At 31.0% G+C, this 22,930-nt stretch overlaps 1 protein-coding gene across 3 annotated transcripts in view; it reads right to left on the bottom strand.

Annotated features, from left to right (window-relative positions):
- Nucleotides 1-22,930, bottom strand: part of LOC145248017 (RNA-binding protein 28-like) — a 104,455-nt gene that overhangs the window by 50,732 nt on the left and 30,793 nt on the right. For 2 of the 3 annotated variants that reach the window (XM_080109711.1, XM_080109709.1), the window contains exons 6-13: nucleotides 21,682-21,785; nucleotides 20,711-20,783; nucleotides 18,987-19,079; nucleotides 18,494-18,568; nucleotides 11,687-11,839; nucleotides 7,424-7,618; nucleotides 3,496-3,565; nucleotides 1,186-1,292 (exon numbers count right to left, since the gene is read on the bottom strand). In XM_080109711.1, the coding sequence (XP_079965837.1) occupies nucleotides 1,186-1,292; nucleotides 3,496-3,565; nucleotides 7,424-7,618; nucleotides 11,687-11,839; nucleotides 18,494-18,568; nucleotides 18,987-19,079; nucleotides 20,711-20,783; nucleotides 21,682-21,785 (870 nt within the window). The remainder of the gene's footprint in view (nucleotides 1-1,185; nucleotides 1,293-3,495; nucleotides 3,566-7,423; nucleotides 7,619-11,686; nucleotides 11,840-18,493; nucleotides 18,569-18,986; nucleotides 19,080-20,710; nucleotides 20,784-21,681; nucleotides 21,786-22,930) is intronic. The other variant, XM_080109710.1, reaches the window with a different exon arrangement.

Genomic DNA, 22,930 nt, shown 5'->3' with positions numbered 1-22,930 from the left:
CATTTTACTCCAGTCAAAGTTCTCAGAAATCAAGGGGCCCTTTTCTAGGGCTAACACTTGATCTCTGTATGATATAGATGGATATTTGAATATTCCATTAAAGTTCTCCTTTATCTCTAAAATACTGAGTAAAAAAGTTGAGAACATACTTTTCCTCTTTTCAATTTAAATAGGTGATAGTATATCTTTCTTGTGGTCCCTTGATGTTACTGGATTCTAGGACAAGAATTCATCAAGTCTGGTGGAGTAGACAGCTTTGTGGTGTTACTAGCGGTAACATCACTGAAGAAGGTCAACCATTCCTCATAAAAACCTGTGTGGTTAACAGTACATACCAAAATTTTACTTGGGCCATGAATACTATGTGATTTGGAATATTTAGTCAGGGTTTACTTGAAGGGAAAAGTATCCAAACTAGGTTGTCCTGCCCCCCCCCCTACAGAAGAGAGCCCATAGATACTCAAAGATAGAAAATGCCTACTAGACACTATGTCTGTATGTACACAATTAACCTAAATGTTTAGTTTGTCAGCATTTCATTACAGATTGTGTATATGTCTGTCTTTATTCTTTAAAAACTTTTTCACAATGACTAATGTGAAAAAAAAAAACAAACAAACAAAAAAAGCCCTTAAAATTCAGAATGTGGTGCATCTATGAATTGGAATGAAATGCCCACATTTCTAGCAGAAATATATACTGTCCCATGCAATAATTGCAATCAAGTATATATTGAGGAGTATAAACTTTAACATAAAAAATAAGAATCTCCTAAAATGTACTAAATTTTAGATTCAGACTATTTTTACACCACATGCTTTACAAAACTAGAAAGGATTAAAACTAAAGTATATAAACAGCAATCGTCTATATTATTTAATGAAACACACACGATTGATCAAGAAGGGTCATGTGGAAGGAGAGAGAAATAGTCAAACATTCAGTATGTAAGGTTTCTGTTCCTCGAGTTGACCAGAAATGAAAATATGAGTTTATGACAACTAGTTGTTTAGAGATGAAAATTTCAAACTTAGCGATAAACCGATGACAAAAACTCTTATGGGAAGCATCTAAGAAGAAATAAAAGGGGAAAAAAAGAAAAGAAAAAAAAAACAATAATAAAGAGAAAATAAAATAAAAACAAACAAGAACAAAAGTGAAACGAGAAAAAATGAACCAGTTTACCTCTGGGTATATTCGATTTATCCTTTGGTAAGACACAATAATTGATGGGTCCATATTCTGTAAATAAGTTACCCAATTCATCCTGATCACAGTTAAAAGGAACATTTCTGAAAAACAGAAGTCAAAAATTGGATAAATGTGATTAAGGTTGATGTCTTGTTAGACAAGAGTAAGTATGACTGTGACATCCCACATTGAGAAAGGGGAAACACTCTCCCTCTTTGTTGCAAAAATTGCAATCAAATATATATTGAGGAGTATAAACTTGATGAACATAAAAGAGACATAAAAAATCAAAAAGTTCATAAACTCGTAGGAAATCATACATTTTGAAATTTTGGAGCTATCATTTAATGATTCAAAACATTTGTCCAATGTATTCGTTTAAAGTTGATCCAAATTAAATCATGCTTTCAAATTTTGCGTCCGATATTTGTGATTTACTTTAAAAAATTCTGTTCGAAAACATTCAATAATAACCCAAATTATATTTATATTAATAGAGAATTACTTTGCAATAATCCCAAAGTATATATAATAAAATCTCAGTAAGATAGATATTTAATTCTTAGATAATCACCATATAATTATTTATCATAAGAGGTTCATTGTTTCCAAGCTTAATCGATAACCTATAGCCATTTTTGGTAAAGTGTATAACTTTCTAATATATATAGTAAATTTCTATAACTGGGCCTATGCCACTTATGACTGAAAGTAAATTTGAAAATTATAATGATTGAAAAAGTATGAAATGATCTAAGCATTACAATTTTTAAATTATTACAATTTTTTGCACAAAGTAAAAATTCTATACTTTTATTTCTAGTTCTTTTCCTTTGAAGATAAAAACTTAATTTTTGAAACTCCATGGAATAAGGAAATAATATTCTGTATATTGTAATCTTTGTTTATGAACGATAAGTTTTGTAAATGTTAATTTGAATAATTTAATTCTCCTCTTCAGATCAGGCCATAAACGATTTGAAGATAAGGATTGATGAGATTATCAGTTGAACATGGAACACCATCATGAGAGGATTGAACAAGATAAATGGAATGGACAAAATTTGACTACATTAGATGACAGTTGGGTAAGTATTTAAAAAGCATCTTTTTGTAAAAATTATTATCTACATTTCATTATATGAATGTCACCCAAATTTCCCCTTCTCAGGTTGGGAGAGACAGCCTCCACAGCATTTGAAACGCCCTTTCTCATTCAATTCTGGCTGAGGAAAGAAATCTGTTTGATCTCTCACTTTTAGTTTGTGGTGACAATAGCACAGTCCAACAATACTTTCAGTATACAACAATTGAACACAAGTTGCTATTTTAAGCAAAGTTTGGTAAAGATGTTCATACTTTTTCCAAATGAATGCAAGAGCTCTGAGTGAACTCAGCAGAACCAATTATAATCAAAATCAGTATTCATCACATGAAACTGAACAGAGCAAATATATCATAGATGAAAATTATAAGTGCAACACATTTTCTGGCACCCTTCATTAGTCTTGCCAGATTAACAGTTTTGATGGATGATTCAATTTCACCATAATAATAATTCATCAAAACATTTGCTGCCATGTCGCTAAATCACCAGTGATTGCTAGAAAATGAAACCTTTTTTTTCATGGAAATAGACCAGTGATTACATTTAACTCCACAGCTGCTAGTTGAATTTACCCGTGAAGTTATAACTAGAGTTAAATTTAAGTAATGACATAATCTAAAAATAAAAGGAGATTATCACCATCAAGTGCATGTATTAGAAAAAAAAATGGTGCTACATACAGAGCCATTTGAGAGCTGTCCAGTAAACAAGTCTGGTTGCAGTAGGATTATCAGTTTCCCTCTCATGACTGTCTGAACTAAAAGTGTTCAACCTTCAGTGTCCATAAAAATCTGTACATCATCATCATCACATTCAGTTTAACATTCTGGCATATTTTACTACCACTGATAGAAACAATAAATCATTTATGAGTTAAAAATTATTGAATAGAATTGCACCAAATTTGGCATAAAAATCACTTGAAATGTTAAATGTATGAAAATTAAGAATATTTAAATAAGTCATTTTATATTAATAGTATTAATGCATTGCTTTCACATAATATCTTGCCTTTTGGTATGGGAGTTTTAAAATTTGCTGCCCTGGAGGTCAATAATTGCTTTTGATAGTTTTGTTTATATTTTGGATTTTTAAATGAATTTGTATTATTTAATAAATCAGGATTAAAGTTTTGAGTAAAAATAAAACCAACTAAAGTATATTTTCACTTTAAAAAAGTTATAAATTATAATTACCTGACAAACAATGTTCGACCTTCTCCAACATCACTTTTTCGGGGTGGACCAACTGGTTTCTTGTCAAGAACTGAAATATTAAAACAAATGAAATTTAAAAACTTCAAACACATCCTTTCACAAAATTACAAAAAAAATGCATTAAAATATCAACAAGATAATTAACTGTTTATACACACACACACACACACACACACACATTATATATAATTACTGGAAATTTTGAATTACCTACTACATACCATCTTTAAGTGTCTTCCATCTCTTTACACAAGTGTTTGTCAAGAAAACCTGACATGAAGATACTTCACCCTACAACTCTGACTAAATATTCAAAATAACATAGTTTTTGATACATAAATAAGATCTTCTCGACCTGGCTACACACTGACTCATACAAGAAATACTGCACTTCCTCTAAGTGATATTATCTCAAATAACAGCACTTAGCTGGATACTCTACCAAACCAGATGGATTCTTGTCACAGAATCCAGTAGGACTACAGAAAGATATAACATAACTGATCAATTGGGGAGAGGAAAATTAATGTTCTTCACATTTTTGCTAATTCAGTGTTTGAGAAGTAGAGTTTAATTTGAACACTCTGATATGTATTTCAGATAGAGATCAAGTGTTAGCTCCAGAAAGGATCCCTTTTATTTATGAGAGTTTATGCTGAAGTAAAAAAAAGGATATGTAATAAACGATAGAAAGCTATATGACAGTAGCCATGTCTTTATTCACCTTTCAAAACTGACTGTTTCATCAACACATGACCAACCAGAATATAGAGTTATATATCCTGAATTTTCCATAAGTACAACACTTCAAAAGGAAAGTTTAAAAAAATTATGACCAGAAAATATATATATGGTTCTGAATTCGAGTCTTGGTATAGTCAGCCACACTGATGAGCCAGAATCTATGATCAGGTGTGCATACTACTATACTAAAAATTGTGCCCAGAAAATATATATATATTTACACACATCAAAAAATATGAGGCAATTTTTCAGTTCCAAGGAAGATTACTTCTCTTAACTTCCAGAGGGAGATAAATGATACCGAATTTAATTATCATTAATAATAGCAGCAAAAATCGACATAACTTTAAAGCGATAAAAATAGGGTTCTTTATTATTGTAGCAAAATTTGAAAATTGAAATATTGAATTTCAAGTGAAACCAATGGTATCTACTGAATTGTCGTGTCGCAGTAATGAATAATCCATAAATAAACGATAAGGTAGAAAATTAATTATCAATGAAAATAGTTTTTAAAACAATTAATGAGAATCGAGTTTCACAAAAAAAGTAACCAGAGAGTTCGAATTGTAACAAAGGAGGTAAATATTTTCTGAAAATTGAAAATCTTTGACCAGTTTAGCAAAACTTAATTTTCACTAATTGTCTTCGAAAACCGTTTTCATTAATAATTATTTCCTACCTTATCATTTTTCATAATTTTGGGATATTTTCATTAGTGCGACATGGCAATTCAATAGATATTGTTAGTTTCACTTGAAATTCAATATTTCATTTTTTGAATTTTACTACAATAATGAAGAAGAATCCAAAATAGCATCCAATTTCAACTGGGGCTCCATAGTAGTGTTGGAGTATGCGCACCTGATTGTATGGTTCTGGATTTAAGCCTCAGTATAGTCAGCTGCGCTAATGAGCTGTAGAGATAGCGAAATATGTTCGTGTATAACTAATATATATTAGTGTTGGGATGATTAATTTGATGAATCGGAATCGGAAAAATTTAAACATTTTAGGGCATCAGAATCAGTATTGGAATCAGAAAAATTTGTGTCTATTTTCCAATGCCAAAAACGATTCCTTTAATTATCTTTTTTATTTGATTTTGTTTGAAACACAATCTTCCACTTCTGGTATACAAAATAAAATAATAAATATTGACTGATTTTATATTACCAGTAAAACTAAAATCTACAGATCAACCTCATCACAAGTTTGTTTTTATGTTTGAGAAAATACATTCAAATTTAACATGTGTTTTTATGGTAATCGGGGGAAAATAACTTTATTATTGTTAAATATTTAGAGATTTATAAAGAATCGGAATCGGGAAAAATATTGGAATCGTCCCATCACTTACATATACATATATCTACACACACACACACACACACTAGACATGCTGAGGACTCATTGATTCACAACCACTATCATCACTTATTCTTTGATTTCATTTAAAAGTTCATAAACTGTGACATGTCTGTTAAGGCATTTTTCTTTCCATCTATATTATCCTTATTATATAAAAGTATTATTATTCTTTATTCTTACGTAGTGTAAAAAGAGTTTGCCATCTAATTTACATACGTATTTGTGGTTTATAGAAACATGTATGTAAATTAGATGACCATGCTGAAAAAAAGAGACTCATTCTTTTTTATATGCTTACATAGACATAAATATTTGAAAAGGGTTGAATCAACAAAGTTAGAGGGATCAAGAGAAATACATCGATAACTTATTCAGCTAACCACATATATTTTGTGTGATTAAAGTATATAGGAAAAAGATTGATGGGGATGGGGGGACAAATGTTCTTTAGCTCACCTCAGTATATAATAATAACAGATAGATAGATATATAGTAGATTAGCATGGTCATTCAGTGTTACCCAGGAGAATGAAAAATAAAATAAAAGAGTTAAAAAGAGTATATCTTTCCTTTGCAACTTCTCTCTATATATCCTCACCCTCTTCTTTCATCACAAACATACACACTATCACGACACCTCTCACTTTCTCTTGTAACAGGAAAAATATCTTTACTACATGAAAATTTTTCAAAATGCTGACCACTTCCCCTTCTCCTCAACTTTGTTCATAATCTCCCACCCCCAATGAATATTACAAGAAAATGTGTTTATCTTTTGCTCAAAACAATAAAAACAAAAATATAAATTTTTGGGTGTATCTTGTGTTGTTTTGACTTTTAGCTGGACACACGTACACACAACTTTGCTTTCAATAGACTAGTGTGGGAGGGGGGCGCCTGGCGTTGACCAATTGTAAAAAACATTTGTGACAGTTGGAAGGGGGGGGGGGTGTTGCCCGGTCATAAAATCCACTTAAATATGATATTTTAATTAAAAAAAAAAAAAATTATGACAACAGGGGTGGAGGTGCGTTGGCCCAGCCATTCCATACTTTGTACTTTTCCACCACATTTAAGATGGTTTATTTATTTATGGCATATCAACCTTTGGATTATGTAATGTTTAAAAACAATATTGTTAATGATGATGTTGATGATGAACAGTTTTTCTTTTTTCAAAGTTGTGGAAAAAAACGAGAGTTTGTATCTTTTCTTACAAACATTGTGTAAGGAAAATATCATGACATCACAAATTCAGCTTGATCAAATGATTCAAAAACTATTTTTTTTATCTTGATTGTTATTTCACAATACAAAAGGAGAACAGTCTACATCAATTGGTTAAATAAAGAGCTCTATTTTAAATATCCATATGACAACAAAAGGTATTTGAAGAAAGTCAGAAAGTTAAACATAAAAAATGATAACTAAGATAATGAGAAAATGAAAACCATAAAATAACAAAACACAAAGTAAACAATGATATCGCATTTTAGAAATATTGTAGTGATGCTCTAATGCTAATAATTAAGTAAGTCCGAAAAGGACTATAAATTATAATTGTTGGTACTGTATTTGTTGTATGTGAGAAAATTAGGAAATAAAGTGTGTAAGTGTGTGTGTATATATATATATATATATATATATATATATATATATACTTTATTTTCTAACCTTGTATGCATTTGTTTTTTTAACTGTTGATGTACAATTCAAGAAGTATCAACAAATAAAATTATTCTATGAATGAAAAAGTTTAAATGTATACCAAAATTGATCAACAAACTTCTACCTTTTTTATCTGCTTTGATATCATCCTCCATGATAATATCATCTCCATCGGATTCATCAGAATCATCATCATCATTGTCATTTTCTTCAGAATCATCATCATCATCATCATCATCAGATTGTTGACTTTGTACATCCGAATCACTTTCATCTGACCCACTGACTGAACTGACAGTTCCTGATGAGGTTTCAGAGGCTAAAAAACAAACAGTCAAAATGACAGCAAACATCAATTCATCTTGAGTTTAAGGTTCTGGTTGGTTGAGCCAGATCACACAGGAGAAAGAAAGAGAGACAGCATAGTTAAAAAAGTTTGATTGATGTTAAACAGTTATGGCTGAGAACAGAAGACCACAAACGTTTTTGCCCTCATGGATAACCAAGAGAAATGTTTATGGAGAAATTTCAAGGACTTTCTTTAACTAACAATTTGGTCTGAGATTGGTTTGCAGGATAAATAAATCACATTCTGAAAACGCAGTAGGTCTATATTCTTCTACTCACATGAACTGACCTTCCAGCTACAAAGAGGTACAAAGCCACTATGTTATTTTTTTACTACAATATACTAACAAAAATGTTTATCTATCTTGTGGGGTTGAGAGTACAATTTGAAAAAATCACATCCATTATATTGTTTGATATAACCATAATGTTCTTTCACCTCTTAAAATGTAAAATGAACAATTTCCAATACAAGGTTGAGAAATATAAGATGGAAGATTTTTTTCATTACTAAATTAATCCAATTCAACTAAATGAGAAAATTGAAAATTATATTTATCTTTTATCAAATCCTTATAAAACTATCATCATCTAATTCTCTATCCCTTTAAGCAAATTAGTTTTTAATAAGGATTTTGTAAATTAAATTTACTTATTGTTTGATCATTAAATTATTAATTGAACCAGATTTGTGAAAAAACTATAATTTTGTTCAGGTAATATTTTAAAATCTTTTTATAAAATTATTGAATATGAATAAGATACAAAAACCTTCAATACATAAGGATTTGCTCGAACTTTTAAAGCCAGTTTTATTAACTTTCTAAATGCTTCCAACTTCCTTTCAAAATTTTAAGACTTACAAAGTATTTTTAAAAAATATTAACAAAATGTTAAAATGGCCGTCTGGTTTATGAACAAACCAGATTGTATTATGGTAGATTGAAATTTTATGATTAAATAGGATTTTAAAAACTATTATATTTAATACTATTGCATTTTTGATTTCAATAAATATTTAATTAAAAGTAAATAAAGAATAAATTCAACTCTCATACTCTAGAGAAAAAACACATACACATGAGATATAAAAAATAATCACTTTTACGCATATAGAAAGTGACAAGTGATATACAACCTTTCTAAATAGAATGCTTTTTGGCATATAAAACCCATAAAGTAGATAGTGACAGCAGCATTACTATGTAAATGATCCTTTTAAATACAAGCCCAGGAAAACTTTCTTATACAAAATGTTGTTTTGCTTTTAAATGAAGAAAATCATCTATCTATATATATAAAAGGCAAAATGTGTGTGATCATTTTATGTATGTCTCGCAAAGGCTTTTTTTCGCTGACGGTCCCCCGAGGGGAGGGGTTACTATCGCTTAGAACTGTTTATATAGCCCCTAGATAATAATATCTAGGATTTGGGAACGCGGGTCGCCTCTAGATTTATTTACGTCAATTTTTACAAAATTATTGCTATTTCAGCCCGTCTTGTGTTTGTTCAGCTTTTTTGTATAAAAAGTGAAACTAATTCAAAGCTAAGGCACTGTTCCTGGCAATTGCACCGGGAAATGTCCAGAAGCAATCAGCTTGATCAATGTGGAGTCAAGCTCAGACAATTGCTATTCAATCTGGACAATGGGGAGCTGGTTTCCCCCTCCCCAACATCTTGGGGAAAAAGCCAGTCAAAGTTGGGTAAACAAACCCAAACGCTGCCCTGCAGCAAAAGTTAACTCTGCTGCTTCTATTTGACCTCATTAATGAGGTCAAATAGAAGCAGCAGAGTTAACTTTTATCGCGGACACGTGTCAATTCTGTTTTTAATACTTAAATAAATAAATTCAAACATGTTTCCGTTAGTATTTTACGGTATCCCAATGGTTTTTTTCACACTTTAATTTCCAACTTTGCCTCAAGGGTTCGAGTTCGATCCTCATACTTACCTACCAAAACCTTTATTTATTTTACCCCCCCCCAGTTTTGATTTACCCAAAACCACACACACCTCCAAACACCCGGGCAATGCCGGGTACCCCCCACTAGTCTATATATATAAAAGGCAAAATGTGTGTGTGTATGCATTTTCGTGTATGTTCGCGAAAGGCTTTTTTCGCTGAGCTTCTCGGTCGGCTCCCTCCTTTTTAAAACTTTTTATATCACGTCTAAATCATAATATGTACGAGTTAACAACGGGGGTCGCCTGTCTATTTAATTTGCTTAAGTTTGAAAAGCTAAATATTCCACGTTTTCCAATCGCCGCGTGTGGATTGGGCTTTTTCATATAATAAAAGCGAAACAAAGCTTAAGACATCATTCCCCGCGTGATCGCCGGGAACGTCCAAAAGCAATCAGCTTTGATCAAAGTGGAGTTTCTCCTTATATCAGACAATTGCTATTCAATTAGGACAATCCCCTTTAAATGGAGAGCTGGTTCCACCCTCCCCACCATCATCTTGGGGAGGCCAAAAGTGCCCCGCATTGAAACAAAGTAAACGCCAAAAGATTGCCTCGCAGTAAATAAAAAAACAGCCACGTCATCGTAACGCTCCCACGTTGACCTCATTAAGCGGCCACCTTTGAATCAAACCAGAGTTTTTAACCCTTAATTTAACATGGTTCTCAATTCCCCCGCCCTCGTGGCTAAGATGTTTAGGTGGTTCGCTTTTTTTTCCTATTCGTATCCACCTTCGCATCAAGGCTTCGGAGTTCAATCTTACCTTCCTACTAAACCTTTTTTTTTTCTTTTAACATTTTTTTTTAACACACACACCTCCAAACATCCGGGCAACGCCGGGTATCCCCTGCTAGTTCATTTATAAAAAGAGACTGATTAATTAATATCTTGTTTATATTCATTTCATATATTTGAACTAATATAACCAAAATGAGTATTTTTGAGATTATAATGATTAATTAGTGTCATGGTCACGATGATGAAGGCAATGTAAGCGAACTTTCATGAGTTGTTGCTTCTGATAACCTTGTGAGTTGCTCCTCTCTACATCAAGGATAAGTTGTATGGCATGATTTCCATGATTAGATAGATCTGCAATGTGAAATCTAATCAAACCTATCACATCAGGTTAAGAGATTTGCTAAAAGTATTTGCCCAGCATGGAGGTCATCCTAATGGTGCATCGATTAATTGGCAGGGTCATGTGAAACATTCACCCTCCTGGATAAACCATTGGAGAATCATGTTTTAAATCACAGAAAGATTGGCCGATCAAGGAAAACTTGAAAATGATTAGAAGACCACACACAGTAGAATTTTGAAACAGCTGACCTCCTGAATAGAGGTTTTCTGATACTATGCAATAATAATATTGGAAAACATCTGACCCTGAACAAGGGAAAAGTTACATTAAATGAACAGAAGTCATCAGGACTCAATTTCTACAAATACAATTTTATATCCCAGTGTTTTTTATGAATATCAGTTCGTTGATCCATCTGACTTTGGATCAACAACATACAGCATAATCACGTATACATACTGGTTCTCATTAGATCATTGAAGTTAAGCAATATGGAGTCTGATCAAGATCAGATAGGTGACTATTTGGAATGATCAAGATATACATACGGCTTGTAAATGCTTGTGAATTTGATATTCTCTGGAAACTTCTTCCTTTGGGGGAAACCAGTTCACCCTGCCTAAGATGAATATCATACCAGGATTGTGGATTAGATAGTCTATCTGTCCATGGATTGATTGATTTTTCTGTGGGCCAACCTGACAGATAGACAGTTGATAAGTCCTTGTCAGTTTATATACTCTGATGGTTTATGCGTTATCAATCTTTAAAAAGGAGAGCAACTTTAATACATAGTGTCAGTCTTTTATGTTACAGCTCATATAATCAAAAAATAGTTTATCCACTAATGACATTTCCTCCAATGCAAGTTCAATTAATGCAGAGCTCATGCAAAATCTTCATCTGTAAACTGTCATATATATATAATCAATATGGCTGCCATCTGTAGATTAATAAGTGACACATGTAAGTAAAAGAATTTCATTACTTACCATCTGAGTCTGAATCTGAAAGGCTTTTTGTTTCATCTTCATCCTCTTTTTCTTCTTCATCCTCTTTATCAGTTGAAACACTGTCATCATCATCATCGTCATCATCATCACTGGATGAGCCATCATCACTTGGTTCCTTCTTTTTGGTCATTTCTATGGATAATAAATTTACTTTTATTATAAAAATACTTTATATAGATAAATGCAAACTCATATAAATTCCTAGCAAAGAGAAGAATTCAGATTATCCCCGATGGTCGTATGACAAAACAATATGATATAAATGCAGATATACCTCAGGGATTGATCTTTGGACCTTTATTTCTGATATTCATAAAAACTTGTGTATTTCTACTTTCCTAGACCCATGATTCAAATATTAATTTTAAAAGATTGCATAGAAAACATATTTAGAATTGGATTCTACATCTACTTTCCACTGATGATCAGCAGTATACACTACCCTGCTGAGGGTGAAGAAGTACGAATATGTGTAAATTAGAACATGGCAACTTTGAAACCAACTGACAAAAAAGTAACCAGTAAAAATGTCACGAAAGATGCTTTCATCACTCCTAACATAAGACAATAGGAAGTAAAAGTACAATCATTTCTAAGTCAATTTTGGCCTTAATTTTTGTAGTGTGAAAAGTGAACATTGCATCATTTATAATAGCAAAATTGCACTGATGTACAATGTTTAAAGTATCATCAAATAAAACTGACAGTAAATATGAACATTCAATATAATTCTACACATAATGATTATTATGCCTATTTTTTAAAACAATTCCAGCTGCAACTGAATTATAAGTCGATAAAAATGGTAATATGTTCAATTCTGGTGGTGGATATAAAGTACCAAATGTCATAAACATATATTGATTTAAAAATCACATATTACAAAAACTATTAAAAAGATACAGATCTGGAATATTGTATGCCTAATCAATACATATCATAGAATGCTATATTCAAATGTCAGCTCTTTACACCATGTACTTCTTAAATAGCATCCTCAAGAAAATGTAATAATTTTATGTAATGTTTTTCACTTTGTTTATCATGGCCATGTAATTAAGTAAACGTACATGTTCAACATGAATTTAATTTTAATAAAAGAGAGAGTTGCATGTTATCACTGATAGAATTCTTGGTACTTGTACAGTTTAATCAAGACATTCAAAAATGAAAAGATTGAAAAAAAAAATGGTCATATTGTACGTATCCGTTTTGGACTGAAGATCTCCAAAAAAAAAAAAAAAAAAAAAAAATTTAATTTAATTTGATCGAGTAGTTTTTTTTTTACAGCGGAAAAACACATTCTTATGAGAGCGTGTTGAAGTCAGCCATTATGGAATTTGTTGACATGCCATGGGGAGATAACTCCATGTAAAGTGCCGATACTCTCTCCCCCATCTTTATTACTAGCTTTTCTTCCTAAAAATCAAACCTTTTGCTCGGTATCATAACAAATTGTTTTTTCGCTATAAAACAAAAACTACTTGATGAAATTAAGTGAAATTTGTTTTTCAGAGAACTTTGTTCCATAATGGATACATGCAATACAATCTTTTTCGATATTTTCATTTTTGAATGTCTTGATTAAACTATATGAGTACCGAATTCTTTATACAATTGGTATTTCTCTGCAATTCTGTTGAATTCTTAGCTTGGCAGTGATCATATTCGTCCATTTGAGGTGGTTCCCTCAACTACTTCCCCAGTTAAACACATACAGAGAAAAAACTTCAGTTGTCCTTCAATACTTGTGTCACAAATCATTCCTTAGGTGAAAGTAAAGATTAGTTAGAAAAACACCCTCTCCTCCACATGTTATGAAATGGGTTTCCAAAAAGTTTTCGGTACTCCTGCAGTATTTTACCCACCGATTTCACGATCTTAGCCGAACGCTTTCGGCGTTAACGCTGACGAAAACCGAGAATTCGGAGCTACGGTGCAAGAACGCTAAAAGTATGTGAATAGCAACAACATTACAAGGAAAAGATATTACACACACACAACAAAATGGATAAAATTAATATCAAAAATTTGGATAAAATAAATCACAAACACTTACCGTAAGTTTTTTTAAAGTAAAATAAATTTATAAGTTGAATATTTTTTTTTTTTTTGGTTCATTTTGTTTTCCGATAGCTTTTTTTTGGGGGGGAGGGGTAAGCAACAGTAATAAACACCTCAATGTTTTTTTTTTTTGTTTGTTTTTAACAAAACGTAATTAAACAGTAACAACAATGTTTTTTCTTTTTTTTTTTTTTTCAGTAATGTTTGTAGGGGGGGGGGAACAATTACTGTTTATCTTTAGTTCTGACTGGAAGATTTTCTACTGACTGTAGAGGCAAAGTAGGGAGCAAAGGGTTTTCAGAGGATGTGGAAAGAAGCTCCTTCCCAACCGGGTAGCCTTCCGCGATTTGATATCGCTAAATTAAATAGCTGAAATGAAAGGCTGTGTATTTTTACTTTGAACAATAAAATAACTGAAATGAAACGCTATGTGTGTAATTTCAATGAAAATTATTCGTCTGCTGCGCGTTCGTTTGAAGCGCCCTGATTGGCTGATAGAGTATCGTACCGCTCGCCATGTTCCGGCGTTTTCCGACGGATGTCGATCAACGCTCGGCTAAGATTGTGAAATCGGTGGGTAAAATACTGCAGGAGTACCAAGTTTTCTGCATAAGTACTATTGTTTTTTGTTGTTTTAACATTAAAATTTAACACTTTATTTAGTATTGGCTTTGTTCAAGTTAACACTGTGATTGTTTACAAATGATTCATTTCCAGTTTATGAGGACCATTCTGCTTTACACTGAATGCCCAGAAAAAGTCCCTAAAGGTAAGTTGTTAAGGTAGGAATTTTATAGCATACCAAATTCTTGTATGAAAAAAATGAATGAATCTCTTATTACAAAATTCTAGTTTGTGCGAATCATTCTGCCATGAAAAAGTCCTTTCTGATTAATGTTTCAGAATAACAGAATATTTTTTATCTGGTAAATATTAATCAGAAAGGACTTTTTCATGGCATATATTTGAAGCAGAATGATTTGTCCAGAGCGGAATTTTTAATAAGAGATTCGTTCATTTTTTCATACGAGAATTTGGTATGCTATAAAATTCCTACCTTAACAACTTACCATTGAGGACTTGTTAAAAAAATTGTCCAGTTATTGAGTCCATTTGAAGAAATCACCAAAGAAGCAAATCACAGAACTTCAACCATATTGATGATAATACCTACAATTTTAGTTAGGTTATTTCTTTCAAAAGCTGTCCAATCTAATTCTGATATTTCTGACTTTAGTGGAATCCTTACCACTGTTGAACAATTCAATGAAAACAAAATTTTCATCCTATTTAAATGATAAAAACTTGTCTACTTTTCTAGATCCAAATTTAAATTTTAAAAGAATATCATGGAAAACACTAAGAATTGGATTCTACATCGACTTTCTTCTAATGATAATGAAACAGGATCAGCAGAAATACGCTTTTTCAAGTTCTATTCAAGGTCAAGAATATGAAAGTGAAAGTAAAACTGTATCTCTTTCAAGCCTGTTTGATGAATTAGCTTTGAATAAGTCTACAGTACCAAATCAAAACTTAAAGCCGGTAGAAGCTGAATTAAATCTGGAGACTGCAACTAAAACAGAAATACAAGAATCACAATCTAAACCCAAAAGGAGTAAATCCCTTATGGTTAAGTGCACATAAGAACTTGACCATTACGTAGTTTTACAACTACTTGCAAGAGGTGATGATCCATTTCAGTGGTGGAAGAAGACTCAGGAGATTTTACTACTGCTGAGTAAACTGGCTTCAAAATATTTAAGCGCATCTTCATCAGTGGAAAGTGTGTTACATGCAGGGCTGTCCCTTATCATGTAAGTAAGAAGACATACTAGATAAGTGAAAATGATATTAGGATAAGGTTAGAATCGAACCCTGTAAGGCAAGTGTTAAAGATAATAGAGATTGGAATGTAAGAAATTATATTGTTTAAAAATAGGTTAGAATTAGAATTGAGGATTCTTTTGTTTGCCAAAAGTGTGTTTGGACAAACATATGTAAAGTCACGTGAAAATTAGTCACGTTCGAAAACACACTTCTGACGTCATAAACAAAGGAGTTTTCTCAATATAGGATTCTGTGGGTTCGGAGTTGGAAGACAGAGTTGAGTTGTCAGCCAGTTGATCAGACAGAGTTGAAAGCCGACAGTTGATGAGAGATAGTCAGTTGGAGAGGAGAGCCCTTAGAAGCGAAGGGTAGAACATTAGACCATGTAGATCCAAGTTTGACTTCCTGACGTCATCGACCGGCCGATCAGATGAATAAAGAAATCACCATTTATGTTTGTAACTGTTCGTCTCGTCATTCCTTACAAAAAAAAAAGAAAAAGAAAAAAAAAAGGTAAATGTGTTTTATCATCCTCTTGTAATGAACTGTGTAAACCCAAGTAATATGTGTCCTCCCTGCCATCATCATAAGTGAAGTATCTCCTCCTCCCCTTTATATGTCTATAAGAACTGTTGCATATATCATGCAGTCTGTATTAATAATATGAAGTCCTCAAGAAGCATCCCAGTCTGTATAAATGTCTCCCTCCATATTTATCATCACAGTCGTCATCATGTTCACAGAATATATATAAATGTCTTCCCATAAGAATTGTCATCATCATCGTCATCTTTAAATATGAACCCATGCTACACAACAAGTGAGAGGCTCTTTAGTACAAGTGTTAATGTGTATGAACCTATGAGGAACAGGCTGCATCATGAGAATAAAGAAAGTAATGTTTCTACATTATAACTTAAAAGTATTCAGCTTTAAATATTGAGGAGACTGGGAGCAGAGGAGGCAGGCAGCAAGGATAGAAGAGGAAGTAGAGTAGCAGCAGGTGCAGAACTTCAGTTTATAGTTATTCACTTAAAGAATTACAATTTTGACTTCGTAGTCGGTGGTTAGTAATTTATTTTTTTCTTATCTAATTGTTTAATTATATTCATTTAAAAATTGGAAATTGTACTTTGTAATTTCAATAATTAAAGGCAAAATGCCAGAATATTGGCCAGACATGTTAATGTGTCAAATCTATCTGATGAGTCACTTGGTAGTGATGAAATGATTTCAGTTTAATAGGAAAGAGAAAAATAATTAATTGGCAAAATGGCTGATTAGGCTGATTATCGATTACCTGCTGATTAATCAGTACACCCCTAATATTTACATATTTAGAAAATGGAGCTATTGAACCTGGCATAGTAATAATGGACAAGGAAAAAAAAGCAACCTTAGTAGAAGTGTACCCAATGGTGCTTGGTTAAACAGAGCTGAAAAGGAAAAGTTGACGAAATGCCAATGTAATTTATGTACAACATGGAAAGAAACTGGAATGTTAGGAAGATCATCATCATTCCAACAATGATAGGAGTAACCGGACTCATGAAAAAGAATTTTAAGAACTACCTGGCAAATATAACCAGTAAACCAAGAAAAACAAACAATCGCACTTAAACGACCAGTTAAAATCTTAAAAATATCTCTCAGTTGGAATATATGAGATAGCAGGTAAATATTTGGCATCTATTAGGATGTCTATCCCCAGCTAGAACGCAATAAGAAAATTGAAATGAAAAAAAAAAAAAAAAAATGATGATTAGAAACTCTTTTCAAAACACACTTTTTATATTCATTCCATATGATGTGTCTCGATGTATACCTTTATTAGTTATGTAATAGTCAAGGAGAAATGTTTTCACATTGGATAAATCATTAGAAAATGTTTTTTTGTAAAATTATTATCTTAATTGTTAAAACATCTTTTTATCTCTTAGCTTTTGCATATCTGAATAAAGTATATAATATACTGAAATATCATATGGAATAAATAAAGCTTGTTTAGCATGAAAAGAGTTTCTAGTCAGTTTTTATGTCACTGTTGGATAGGCTTCATCCTTGCATATTTATACATTTCTTTCTCAGGACATTGCTGGACATGACCTAATATGGCTAATCCTTGAATAAGGTTATAGCTGAAACATGTACGCATATATGTAGCCATCATTTCTTGTATAAATAAAAATTTATGCTAAAATAAAGCTTTTCTTATTGAGCAGCATTACATGAATACAACAGCTTCATTAGATTAATTCTTATGAACAAAAATCTTACAAGTAGTGTGTGTGTATGTATATATATATATATATATATATATATATATATATATAAACAGATTGGTAAAATAAATTTCAGAAGAAACATTTTATCAAAACTGATAGGGGGAGGGGTAGATGAAAAAAAAAAGGCAATCTTTTCCCCACCTGTCTTCCTTTCTCATTTTTAATAAATATTTCTTCTGAAATATTTATACAAGGTAGAAAAGTTTTTTTATAAACTTTAAAAATTAAGGTACTAGATTTAATTTGAAATTTATCATTTTCAAAGTACACTTTTATAAACTTTACAAAGTAAAATATAAAAATTTAATTTAAATTGAATCTAAAAATTACCTTGGATTTATTTTGTTATTTACATTTTGTTGCACTTTAAAAAATTAAATTTATTCGTTATTTAGCAATTAATTATAAGAGATATATAATTTTCAACTAACTTAACACGTAAATACATACTATTATATGATATGGTACTACACTTGCTTAAGAAGAAATTGGCTGTACCCAACCAGGTAATAGCCATAAAAAATACATACATTAAGCATTTTTCAGGAAAGCATTTAATAAATGATCCGATAATGACTAAAAAAATGTATAAAGTAAGTGGGCTAACCTGTTTGCTCAGATGATTCTTTTGTCTGTAAAAAAACAGATTTGGGAACAGACCAATCCACAGCAACTGGTCGACCTGAAGAGAAAGAAAGAAATCTAAGCTTTGGAAAACATGTAATTATTAATGGGTACAAAACAACAGAAAAATCACTAATAAATGAAATGTACAGATGTCAGAGAATGACATTAAAAACTGCTTTATCAATAGAGAAGATAGTAGTCTGGATTCCAGATGACTAAAGTTCATTGAAACCGCAGATCATCATCTTGTGTATTTTCTCCGGCAAAAAAATAATCAACAAGAAAACACATTTGAGCAATGGGGAGACAATGTAGTGATGTTATTCTACTATTTCAACCCATAGCTTAGTAGTTTAGTTTAAGTTAACTTGAAATCAATACTTTCTCAAACCATCAATAACTATTTTGCAACTTCTTTACTTGATGAAAATGGGGGAATCAAATGAGATAATAAGTGGAAATTGAAAACTTACCTTGAATTTCTTCCTTATTCATTTGCAAAAGAGCTTTATTTGCATGTTGAATGTTGGTAAACTGAACAAAACCAAAACCGCATTTTTTCCCATCTGAGAAGAACAAAAAAATTTCCTCTTGTAATAAAACAAATAAGCTAAGAAATTGAAATCAGTGGATAAACATTATTTAATGTTTTTATGTGCATTTTCTCACTTGTAGGCTTCAAAACTATTGGTCATAATTGTATCAAATTTGGCATGGAGCAGCCTTGGTAATTTAATCCAAAGTTTGATTTGTTAAGACAAATAAAATAATTTTGGGTTAATTTTCTGTGGAACACATTATCACAAGAATGTATTCCTGCAGACTATAACATGATCATCTTCAAATCTAATATCATAAAATGTCCTCATAAATAATCAAATTTTGTTCATTGCCTTTATAATTTTCAATCCTCTCATAATATTCGTCATCATTCAACTGACAATCTATTTCATTGGCTTTTAATCTTGATAAATTGCAACTCATTAGTAAAAATAAATATTTATTGTAAACAATTAATTCTATGTGATTTAAACATTTTATCCATGGCTGGAGGAAATTGTGGATCTATCTTTTTTATGGCAGTATTAGTGATTAAACGATCTCAGTGCTACAGTATCCATTGCACGGATTTAACTCTGCATTAATCTAAGGGAGGTAACTCCCTTGTTTCCACTTTCTGTTTAGGACGGCTGACTTTCTGTGATCATTTTAAATAAGTGTGTTTGCTCAAGTGAACAAGCATATGTCATTTATTGTAGATTGATAACATCAAAATTATTGTTTAACCTCCTGAGCATGCCAGTATGTGTTATAGGCTAGTCAAAATTACAATTAATCTATTACTAACTATATGAATCAGAATAATTACAAATAAGGAAATCTATGAAGAATATATTAAGGCCACATCAGGTCACATCAGGGGTTAAGTTACACAAAATTCAAGAACACAATTTGACTATTGTTATTACTATTAATTTTGTCAATTATTTTCCTCCAATATTATTAACCGATATGCATTTAATGCACTAATATTCTCTTTGATAAAAATGGACATAGTTCATTTTCTCATCAAACCAATAATTTGTAAAATTTAGAGATCATGATGAATAATTATGAATGTTATATTAAACATATGTACCTAGTTTGTTAGAGAAAATAGAGGAAACCAAAAATTACAACTACCAGAAATAAATTAACCGAAAAGACACTTTTCATCTCCCAAATATTCCCAAACCTTTATTCACAATATAAAAATAAAATATCCATGAATAAAATTGGATCATACTAAAATTAAAATAATCACTAAATTAGAAAACAGTAAAAACAAAGATTTAATTAATGAGATGTCCTTATGTAAAACCATATGCAAATTAGTTAACCTTGTGATGTTGATTGTATTTATTTTATTGTCAGTGCGATAAATGGTCAAACTTTGATAAATGGTCCAAATATTTAATAAAAATGATTATTCTTAAGTTGTGTGCATTCAATTTCTATATTAAATAAAGATACTATTTCACACATAAAATTGACAGAAAATAAAAAACCTGTCATAAAAATGTGAAAACTGATTTAAAGAAAAAAAAATTCTGAAAAATTTTTAAATAAATAAAAAAAACCTGAAAATTAATCTCAAATTCAAGACAGTAAATTGAGTAAAATTCAGAATTTTAAGACCAAATAAAATGCTACTTACTCTTTTTTGGTATGACAACTTCATGGACTTCTCCAAATTTTTCAAAAGATTTTTTCAAGTCTTCTTCATTAACCTTGAAAAAAAAAAGTTTGAGAATGAACAGAAAAAATGTCTGTACAAAAACCTATATAGAAAATCAATGTACACAATTATGTAAATATTACTGACATTATGTAGTATATGGACTATGATATATAGGTTATAAAATAGGTAAATATAGACATTCTACTGTTTTAATGTCAAAATAGTTGATAAACCAAATTTTTACATGAACTCAGTATTCTCCACCGCCAGTCTTTCTCCTAATATATAAAGTAAAGCCAGTTTCTTTATTGTTTCTTTATCATCAATAACTTTCTTCTCACAAAATCAATATTTGATTTTGCTTTATCAGTTTCTGTTGTGAATTGTTGCAGCATGTTGTTAAGAAGAATAGAATTTAATTAAATTAATTTGTTCCAAAGAATACTTTGTGCGAGTCAGAACTATTTCCAACGTCTGCCATTTTAGAAAAGGTATGTAACTGTACTCACTTATACAGTGTTACTTACCTTTTATTAAAAGAAAACATCAAAAAGTATTGTTTACAAAACAGAAAAACAAAACAAATTGCAAGTAAACATACAGTTGAGACAGGTAGTTACAATAAATAAACCCCTAAAACCCACCCAATCAATCTTTTAAAACTGTCATTATTTTAGTATTCAAAAAAAAAAAACCATAAATAAAAAACATGCTATAAAATAAATAAAAAAACTAAACATTTTTTTCTTTCTTCTCAGCTGAAACTAAATATTCTTAACGAATACTAGCAATTCAAAAACAAAAAATCCAGTCCATTCAACAATGATTTATTTATAACTAAATTAAAGTAATTAACCAATACTAAAAATTCCACAAAAAAATCCAGCCTATTCAACAATACTGTAAGAAGAAAAAGATCAAAACATGTCCAGTTGGTTTCAACTTACGGTAAATGCAAGATTTCGAACAATCAAACGTCTCATTTTGAGAACTTTTGATGGGAGGAAGTTAGGATCGTATGATTGCTGGATTACTTTTAAAGTACATCCTTCTGAGGAGAAAAAAAAAAAAAAAAGATTACATCATTTTTATAAAATATCAAATTCTTTTAAAGAAAACAGAATTCTCAACTATTTATGCCTGGTAAACATTTTTAACAATAATCTTAAAAATTACATCCTCATGAAGTGCATTTAATTTCTTACTAATTCGACATAGCTTTGCCTAGGAGTATATAGTATTTCTATATTTCAAACAAAATATTAACAGTAAATATCGGGCATGTGAGCAGTCAATGGCCAAAATAAAAAGCTAAAATTGAAATTAATTTTCCAATAAATGTAAAATAATCCCTCATTTTTGAGCTATTGCAGCTTTTTAGGATTGTCCTAAGAAAAAAAAAAAAAAAAAAAATACCTGTCTTACAATTAGGCAAAAATTATTCTGTGCATTTGGAAGGGGGAGGGGGGTTATAATGTAAGGTTAGTAAAAGTAATAATAAAAAAAAGTATTTACTTAACCTACTATTCATTAACCCTAGGCTTGAGTGGTAAAGCTTTAACCTGCCACTAACGAAACCTGAGTGGCAATCCCCTTTCTTCCCGAACAAGCTCCTGTAGTAATCCTATCATTAACCCTAACTGTAAGTGGCAGCCCCCTCCCCCCAAATTTATAAAACCAAATGTAATTGCCTAATTAGATACTCTACAAAACAATAAAATGAATATAAAATGCTAGATGGTGGAGAATAGGGAGTAATTTTACATTAAATTCATACGCAAAACTGATCTTCTACTCTAAATCCTGAAACATTTTTTTAGGGTGTTCCTACATAAATCTCATCTTCATGGAGATGAGGGGTTAACTCTACAATGCTATTATTCATACTGAAACTATGAATAATAGCATTTTTTAACTTCATTTTTACTTTTAAATTCATTAAATTCTGTTAAAGTTAGCCTTTTTCTCTAACTAGACTGTTCAAAGTTTATTTTGAAGCTAAAAATAAGAAAAAAAAGCACAGTCGTTAGCAAGAGAAAGACTAAGTGTGTATGTGGAGAGGGGAATAATTCTTTGATGAAACAAAAGTTTTCTTACCCTCCTACACACATTGTGAATCATTTCAAGTATGACGTGAGACAAAGCAAAACAAATCAGAGACGAAGAGCAATAAAAACAGCAAAAGAGAAAGAAAGA

Source organism: Euprymna scolopes, chromosome 26, assembly GCF_053919585.1.
Source record: "Euprymna scolopes isolate OS-2025 chromosome 26, ASM5391958v1, whole genome shotgun sequence".
NCBI classification, from domain to species: domain Eukaryota; kingdom Metazoa; phylum Mollusca; class Cephalopoda; order Sepiida; family Sepiolidae; genus Euprymna; species Euprymna scolopes.
This window is presented reverse-complemented; position numbering and strand designations above follow the sequence as displayed.